Genomic DNA, 9,607 nt, shown 5'->3' with positions numbered 1-9,607 from the left:
TATTTATATATACCGTGACATTGCTCCTTTAAACAACACGCGCTTTCTAATAGATGTAGCATTGAAGTATCTTAATTAAATATTTGCTCAATTGTTCTTGACGGAATATGGCACCGGGTTCCCATAAAGAAATAGTAAACTCAGACATGCGCGAGTTTGATTTGACCCAACCGACAAAATAATGACCAAAACTGCGACAAAGTTTCTTTGGAAATAACGATCTTTGCAGACCATTCTCTTCCACTGACGACTCAGAAAACTGAGTTTTCCAGGTAAAAAAGATATATGTATAAAACAAACCAAATCTCTGGTTGCATTTACACAAACACCTTCCGAGCCTCTTCTTGGTTGAAATCTTTGGAAAGATTTGAGTACAAAGGCCGCCGGCAGCCTGGCACTGGATCAAAACGAGAATTTGTGCCTCACGACTCCGCGATTTATTTTACCATTTTGGATTGGGAACGAGTCTGGCTTACGTAAGCTAATGTTCCGAGAAACAAAACTTTTTTCTGAGAACACTACAAAACCGGTCAAACCGGAATTTTCCAGAACATATGTCAATTAATTCGCGTGGGTTGGATCACTGAGACGCTATCTGCATATTGTAATGTGTTATCTTTGCTGAGTTTGCTCTGTTAAAATGTTTTCTCCACGACACGCTTTTGCCACAGGAGTTTTCGTTCTTGTTATAAGCCAGCTATTTTCTTCAACTGCAGGTAGGGTTTTTATTTGATGCAAACTTGTTGTAATTTATGGTTATGCATTAATTATTAGTGCAAAAATTGTAAAAGCTCTTTAGCGGACATCTGAATTGTCTTCTTCCTTGCGGTGAAATGTTGTTACTGAATTCTTTATGAGAAAAGTTAAAGAACCGTTAACAATTGGTAACTGAAAGTGGAAAATAATAAGATTCAAAGAAGAATATTAGCATGAGAGATAATTTCTCGGAATTTGGCACATGTCGGGATTTCGTGGAAACCTCAAACGTCTCAAACGGCGACTAATTATTCGTTTTAGAAAACCTTTATAGTTTCTTCGCAAGAAAGAGCAAACGAAAGTTACAAGAGAAAGAATTTGTATGTGTTAATTCTTTAAAGCATTTTGATTAGTTTTTGCACGATTGGTAAAAGTTGTTCCGTGGAAAATAGATACCAATATCCTTCCGCGCCTTTTCAATAAGTCTCGAATTCTTGGAATCGATGGCGGATACCGCAGACTTGACCGTACGTGATTATTCTCGAAGGTTCGTTAGTTAGAGATCTGGTGACAAAAACGATTATAAGCTCGTCGAAATAACTATTAAAGCTTGATATAAACTTCATAAAGAAGGTAAACAGAAGGTAGACCTCGAATTTTAATTTATTTTTTTTGACAGCATTACTCGCAGAACGATCACTGCTGCAAAATTATGGAAGTTTCGAGAAGTTATGGAAGGTTTTTATTATTAATGCTTGAGATCTACCTTTGTGTTTCCTTTCTTTTCATTCCTGTCTCGGATACATGATTTAACCAAAGCGAACTTTTATCACTTTAGCTGTTAGACAACAAGGTAACCCATTGTCTAACCGAAGCGAAATTTTTTATTAAACATGCAGTTAAACCAGCATGTTATTTGCATCATTCTTTAGGATTTTGTTCTGCTTTAAAAATTGGCACATTCAAGTCTATTTTTCTAGTTTTTAAATGTAATCCGTGACATACTGAGCAAGAATCGAAAAAGCTCATTGATAGCGCTAATCTGCGCAGTGTGAAATCATTTTGAAGAGTTCGCTATTCTGAAAAGGCTGGAAAGTAAACTTGTAATTTTGATTAGAATTTTTATCTGCTAAACTTTATTGATTTTGGAAACTTCTAGAAGCCGGCTTATATTAAACAATTATTTGAATTTATTCCCCGCAATGGGGTGGATAGTGGTGGATATCTACCGAGCCGCGAAGCGGACCTGCAAGCGGCGAGGTAAATATCTTTCACTAGGCACGTCAATGAGGGAAATAATTTAATTTTTGTAGGATGTGCAAATATCAGAAGGAAAAAAACCCCACAAAAAGTGATTTATTTCAGTTTTATCTCTCAGAAGACTGCATTTAAATTCTTACACAAGTACGTATACATTCGTCAGTGTAAGAAAAATCATTTGATAGATCAGGCGATCAACTAGAAAAATCATGGTAACGTGCCTCGTGTTTTTAGGGAATTTACAGAAGAAGAAATTAAGTCTACAAGTCATCTGACTGCAAGAAGGGAAGGAAGAAACTGATGAAAAACAGGCTGTTTGCTGCAATTTTTGTGGCTGGAGTGAATCGATTTTAACTGATTTTAACGAGCTTAGATACCCACTTCGTTAAGCTTGGCTACGACTTTCTTTGTCGTTACAAGAGCATAGTGTCGATTCGCGATCGTAGATAGTTTTACATTTATGTTAGCAGGGACAGCTTTTACAGTAAAAACCTCGATTTAACGAAGCGCGAAGGGACTGTGAAAATTTGTTCGTTACAACAAGGGTTCTTCGATATAACGAAGTTTCGGAAAAACAACCAAAATGGTCGTTATATCGAGGTATAGCTAATCAGTTTTTACCCCTGTTACGTTGCACTGCGCACCCGGATATTAACGATTTCTGAAAATAAGATTTGTAATGTATAATATATGCACATTGATATGGACATATGTACTTGATGAACTTGTTCTCTCAGTGTTACAGGATTAAAGGATTTTCATCCTTGTTGGTGTGTTCCGCATTCATCTTTTGTTGCGTGTTGACACGTTTTCGTTATATCGAGGGACATTTTACGTTTGGGCTTTCGGATTGTGTTCGTGATAACGAGGATTTCGTTATATCGAGGTCCTCCTCCATACACTTTTTGTCACTTTGGCCGGGCTGAAGAATATCGTTCGCCTTTATACCGAGGACTTCGTTATATAGAGGTTCGTTAAATCAACGTTCCACTGCTAAAATTGCTTTTGCTCTCGCGGTAGCTACTTTGCCTAGCTATGGGAATCTCGCGATCTTGGAGGTGAGCACACCTTATTCATAAATTGCAAAGAGCTAGACTTTAACTAGTCTTCCTCGGGGCCAGCCGTTTTTAGTGTCGTCACGCAGCGCTCCTCCCCACAAACGGCCGTTTGTGGGGAGGAGCGTTAAGTGACGACACTTAAAACGGCTGCGAGAGAGACTAGACTTCAACAGAAACATGTAAGAATTGTAAACAACGGTATATTGAAATTCATCGAATTGATGTAAATTAATATCAGTAAAAATTGCTAAATAAGAGAAGAAGAAATAAATATGTGTGATCCCAAATGGTACTTACCCGTCTAGAATCGTACATTACAGTTTTTTTAAAATCGAGTAACTTTGAAAGGTCAATAAAAGCTAGTAAAAAAGTAAAACAAAGTAACGTTTAACATTTCTTTGAAACTGATTTACACATAAAATGAGAAAGGCTTTTAGAATGATAATTTCTCCGCATGTGATGCATGACATACAAAATTTAATCAGGACAAAAAAAATGAATTGATTTTCTCAACATTCTTGGTGCAAACATGAATAAATCAAGCTGCGATAAAAAAGTAGTCGTAACAACTTTTAGGCAAATTACGAGAATTCTAAATAATTAATCCCAGTTAACAATGCGAAATTCACATTAGTGAGGACACATAGGAGAATACGAAATTTTAAGTTGAATTGGGGTATAGCTGAAAATTAGGTTGCGAAGTTTTCAACAAAACTTGCTTTCAAATGTATAGACTAGCGTTGGTGCTCTGATCACATCAAATAAAGTTACGTTTCATTGATCCAACATGGACCACTGTTTAGAACTTTAAGTGGTGGGATAGACAGATGTTATTCGTCCAAGAATCTTTGATTATTTAGACACTGGGTAAGATAGTTCTCTATGGCTGACAAAGTCAAAAGGATGACCATGAGCTATATATTAGGTATATGTATTCACTTGATTTGGTTTTTCTTTACCATTTTGTCCAAGAAACTGTACTCAACATGCTTCAACCATGAAGCATCTTCTTGTCAGCCAATCAAGTGTTGTCTTTTTTTTAGGCGACGTCTACGATGATCAACATTCTATAACAATTGACGGGTCGTGTCCCGACGCGTCCCTCGGTGACGGATGCAGTATCAGTGAAGATTGCAGCAAAATCACGTGTAAGATGGATTTTGTCGACAAGCCTATCACACTTACGCTGAAGGTAATCACATCAACATTGTAGATGTCTGAACCATTCTTCAATAAAAAGATTTTGGAATTGTTTCATTCTTAGTTCTTAAAGGATACGATAGTATTTAACTTATTTACATATTTTTGTCATAGTTATTTCAATTGTAATCGACAGTTTTATCCTCGACATCACATGTGAAATGCATCTTTTATTTTCGTTTTCCAAGAAGGCTTTACGCCAGCAAACAGTATTTGCCATTAACCCTTTCATTCTTAATCTCGAGAGATTAACTTTTCTCACGGGCTGTAATACCAGTCGTTTAAAACTAGTTCTAAGAATTTGGAGTTAAGGCAAAACAGCAGTTGATATTTTTTGTACTCGCCACTGAGTGAACACAGTTAGCCACAATTTTACGGCCCCAGTTAACAGTTGTAAGAGAACTATTTCCAAACTAATAAAGCAAGAAAGGAAAAGAAAACGGGTCTCAACCATTCATCATAAGCTCTTTTCAAACTGGACTAAAAGTGATAGTAATTTTATTGCCTGTTAGGTCAACAAGTGTGATGATCCAGTGAGTGTGACCGCCTCAATGGACGTTCCTGATCTGTATATCACGTGGTCCCATACTTACACCAGTGACGACATTGTAGCAGTGCCAGGCTTCACCGCGTCCTTGCATGGTCTCGTTTCTGCCGGTGTGTACGTTCAAGTCGGATTCACTCCAAACGGCGACGAACTACATCTAAAGGTTGGTACTTTGTGTACGACACAACTGATCAGTACACAGTTATGACATCTTTTTGAGCCGGGAAAGTGGTTCCCAAGTTCCGAGCGACTAAACGAATTTTTCAATAATCCTACTGACTTCTGTGCTATATTTTTATAATGGGGAAACTTTGCAGAACACCGTATAAGCCGTAACACACACAAGAACGGGAGAGCTCATATAAGCGTCTTAACTGGAAAAGTCAAATTAATTTCATTGCAAAAAAGATTAAACGAAGTATAGGAATTCTTTCTAAACTTCGCTATTATCTTAACAGTAAAACCTTGCTGGACCTTTATTATGCTCTTGTTTATCCATTTTTAACATATTGTTTAATAGCTTGGGATAATACTTATCAAACTTCTCTGCAACCTCTTTTTGTATTACAAAAAAAAGCCATTAGAATTATAACTTTCTCTAGCTTTTCTGAACATACAAGTCCACTTTTCAAAGATCTAAATGTTATCAAATTATTTGATGAAGTAACTTTTCACATTGCTGTTTTTATGTACAAATTTAAAAACCAACTTCTCCCTTCTTATTTTGATGTTTTTTTCACTTCGGCAAAAGAAACTCATGGTTACAATACAAGATTTTCCTCTAGAATGACTTATGCTTTACCCAAAACCAGAACAAATTATGGAATCTTTAATATTAGATATCAGGGCGCTAAAATCTGGAATGCTATCAGTGATGACATTAAGCTTCTGTCACTTAAACAATTTAAGAAAAAATATAAAAAAAACAAGCTATTAACTGAACATTTTATATTTATAACTATAATACGTCATTTTTCATCTTTTTTTCCATTAATTTTTTCTTTAAGCCTACTTAGTTTTGTTTTTGTGTGTTGTATAGTTTGCTATGTAAATATTAAATATACCTGACCTTTTTATAAATTATTGTAATAAAAACTAAGTATGGCTGCCCAATCTTGTTAGCCAATCGTGGTTATTCTGGGCAGCCATGCACTTTACTCTATTTATTTTATTTATTGTTTTGCTAATTTTAATTGAAAGAAAAGGTGCAAATAAAGTTGTTGTTGTTGTTCAATCTTATACACTAATTTATTGTTAAAGGCGTCATAAAAGCGCAGCAGTCTGAAGACCTGGAACACATTGCGCCAGCAGTTGCACGATGAACGTCACAGATGACGTAATTTTTTTCGTTGTACTACTAGCCTGCGTGGCAGGCGTCGTTAGTTTCTAGCGCGCGTATGGGAGAAACGCGAAAGGCGCGCGCGCTAAAAACTACACAGACGCCTGCTATGCAGGCTATTGTACTACCAAACAAGTAGAGGGCAAAAAACCTGAGAGTTTTTGTTGTCTTTTTACAGGTGAAACTCCTAGCTGGAGGCGATATTCTGGGAGAAGGGGGTTATCCTGTGAAGGCAACAGTGATGGAGGGAGATCTGCCCATTAATACCAACGCCTGTGGTAAGTATATATACACGGATCCAGAGTTTCAGACTTCCGGTCCAAATTCAAAAGAAAGGCGAGACTCATTAAGCCAGGCTATTGTATTTTGCGATGTTTAACAATGGCCTGACTAAATGATGCTTACTTTTCCTTTGAATTTGGACCGGAAGCCTGAAACTCTAGATCCGTGTATACTAGTAGAACTTGTCCGCTACAAGGCTAGAGGTGATATATAATTTTCCAACTAAAACTGACCTTATAAAATGATTTTTTGGTTTAGGTATCTTTGCATGGTGGTATGAGATGGGCGATGTCGGCAAAGGGCTTGTGGTTGGCGGGGCGATTCTTTTCGTCATCATCGTGATCGCGTGCTGCTGTTGCTGCTGCTGCTGCAAATCCCGTCCTAACAACCAAGGGACCGTCATTTTGCAACCTGCTGTTGGCCCTTCTGTCATGGCAACCAGCACCAACACCACCGTTCCTATGCGACCGCTGGTCAATGAAATTTAATTTGAGCTGTTCTTCCAATACTGATACTAATCTCGTTCCCAGGGTTTTGATTCCTTACTGCATGTGTTTTGACAAACGTGAGCGCTGGTATTTAGAAACGGAGGCTCTTGGTACACGATTTTTCCGAAACTTATCTTAAGTGCGCTGTGTGAAAGGAATTCCTCTTTTTCTTATGGCCTCCAATTTGACTTGTCTGTTGTTTTCAAATCCGGCTCTCATTACACGTTTTTCACGAGTCTAAACCTCTGCTTCTTTTTCGAATAATATCAGCTGTTAATAGCATCAACCTTTTTGTACAAGATCTTTTGACAAATTTGTCCGCACCAGGCAGACACAAAAATTAGCTATAAAATGCTACACATGCTGGCGTTGTGATTTGTTGTTAAAAAATTAAAACTTCGCCCGTTACTCTAGGTTTGTTATAAGTCATAATTCTTTGTTAAAAATGCACAGCGCTTGTAAGACCACAAAAGAGCGTTTGAGTTTTAGCCGAAACTGTTATAAATTGTTGTGTTATTTTCTTGAATCTGTTGATGCTGATTCGTTGACAGCTAAATATTATTTCAAATTTTAAAAGGCTCTAACCCTTTCACACTGCGCACCCACGCATTAACGTATGCTGTTAGTATGATTTGTAGGGTAAGCTTTTGCCGTAATAGGATGATAGTTTAATTTCTTTCGCTGTTGTTACTTAGATTTGTCACGCAAAAGTGTTGTGTGACGACTCAAGCAACGATGGAGACAAGTTGACAGACGGGCTAACATTTTGACTTAAGGGAAGGACCATTTAATTTTTGGCAGGGGTGTTGCGCAATTACGAAAAAAATTCTTGCACAAGAAAAGTAGGAGAAAAAAGTGCAAAGTTGGCACAGGGAATCGAGCAAGCCCCACCGGCCACCTGCTAAACCGGGATGGTGCCAAAATATATCTCCCAGAGGGTTATGTTGGTAAAATATTTTTGCAAATACCAATGCTGAAAAAAAACCCGCTCCTTTTTCAGATAAAAATGCCTAACCCCGCGCCTCAAAAACTAAATGGTCCGTCCCTAAGTAGTACTTTATTCACCTCCTTTGTTGTTAAAACTTCAGAATGTGCGACGATATGTAGTTAGCTAGGTGGGCACCATCTTGCTTTTTAAATTTCTGACAGAATCCCGTAGTTTTGAGGTTTGGACAGGTTTTTCCTTATTTGGCGCAAACGTGCAACTCCGTTGGGTTACGTTTGGGTTTTCTTTTCGTGCCAATCTCTCTCCTATAGAAAGGCACGCAAGGTAGCTGATGCATGATCAAAAGAGCAGGGGCGGATCCAGGGGGGGTGGATTGGGTGGCTAGCCACCCCCCTTGATCCACCAGAAAAATGAAAATAAACATATTAAAATAGAAAATAAGGGCAATGTACATCCACCTTTCATAGTCAGGCGGCCGTTCAAAGTTAAGAAAGGCCATTTTTCCAAAATAGGAGATTTTCGACAGCCTGTTTTACGAACTTCTGGCTTAATGTAACAAAACATGTGTGTATAATTTGAAAAAATTAGATTCCTCTTAACTTTTGAGAGTTGTTTTAGCCTTGCTGGAATGATTTTCTTCTCCATTTACATTTTTTTAGCAAGTGTTCGTACCGTTTTTTCGCATTGAAGCGATTTCACAAACAAGTTAAGTCGCCAAAGTTGTCCCCAGGCCACTTTGCCAAGGGCTAAAAATGTTCACGCATGTGGGTGAGCAAAAAGCGCATATCTGTTCTTTCCTGTAAGTTCGTGGCCTGTCAACTTTAAATTTCAATCACTGTTCATTTCATAAGAACTAGACTTTTTCTCTGAAATATAACTCAAGGTAAGTTGAACAAAGAATATTTTGCCAAATTATCAAGGAAAAACAGTCGCTTAATAACTTAATTGACAGCTGTATAAAGCTGCTCAGAATCGCGGAAATCACGTCTAAGAGGCTTCAACTTTTCAAAATTTTCTGAGGGGGCATGCCCCCAGACCCCCCTAGGCGGATGGAGCCTTCAGCTCCAATAAATATGGGCCTCACATTTAAACTCATTTGCACTCCCACTTTCAAAAAACTGCCTAAAACCCAACCCCCCCCCCCGAAAAAATATTGGTAAACAGTCACCCCCCTTTGAAAAATCCTGGATCCGCCCCAGAAGAGGTGATAACTCCGTGCCCTTCATGTAAAAAAAGAATTACCTCCATGTAGTCTAATGCTTTATCTCACGAGAATACAAAATATTTAGTCCTCTGCTTCTACTGCGGTGTTTTTCGCAAATATCTGGAGTATAGAATAGAGCGTAATTATTTTACTACGTTTTAACTTCTTAGCATTGTCAGTTTGTGTTGATGATTGATAAAAATAAAAAGTTGCACAAGACAACCGTAACGCGTACTGAACTTTATGGTTTATCAGATACAAGTGAATTCGTTTCGCAAAACTATAACAACAGATTTGTAACCAGGTAATCGTAAAACACCCTTAACGAACTCATTTCTTTGGACAGCCACCTAATTTGTTACAAATGTGTTACACATTAAGGGAGTCGCGCCATCCTCGGTAACTTCTACCTTGTTGATCCCGTGGGGAGACTATTCCTACTCTTGAAGGGGGAATTACTTGACTGGTTTTACTGCTGTGCTACGGGATCGGGACGGGATCTGTAAAAACAAAGTGAGAAATGCCATCATTATTACGTTCTACCCGCTTTTATCCATGTTGAAAATTATGGAAAGGTTAAGAGTTAG

At 37.9% G+C, this 9,607-nt stretch overlaps 1 protein-coding gene across 1 annotated transcript; it reads left to right on the top strand.

The window, feature by feature from the left end:
- The first annotated feature begins 620 nt into the window (after positions 1–620).
- Positions 621–8,158, top strand: LOC144664427 (uncharacterized). Its single transcript, XM_078525539.1, has 5 exons — positions 621–716; positions 4,058–4,206; positions 4,727–4,924; positions 6,279–6,378; positions 6,641–8,158. The coding sequence occupies exons 1-5, from the start codon at positions 641–643 to the stop codon at positions 6,868–6,870; spliced, it is 753 nt and encodes a 250-aa protein (XP_078381665.1). The 5' UTR covers positions 621–640; the 3' UTR covers positions 6,871–8,158.
- The last annotated feature ends 1,449 nt before the right edge of the window (positions 8,159–9,607 follow it).

Source organism: Oculina patagonica, chromosome 8, assembly GCF_052425735.1.
Source record: "Oculina patagonica isolate OP01 chromosome 8, crgOcupat, whole genome shotgun sequence".
In the NCBI taxonomy this organism is placed as follows: domain Eukaryota; kingdom Metazoa; phylum Cnidaria; class Anthozoa; order Scleractinia; family Oculinidae; genus Oculina; species Oculina patagonica.
Note: the sequence above shows the minus strand (reverse complement) of the source record. Positions and strands in the feature narration are given on the sequence as shown.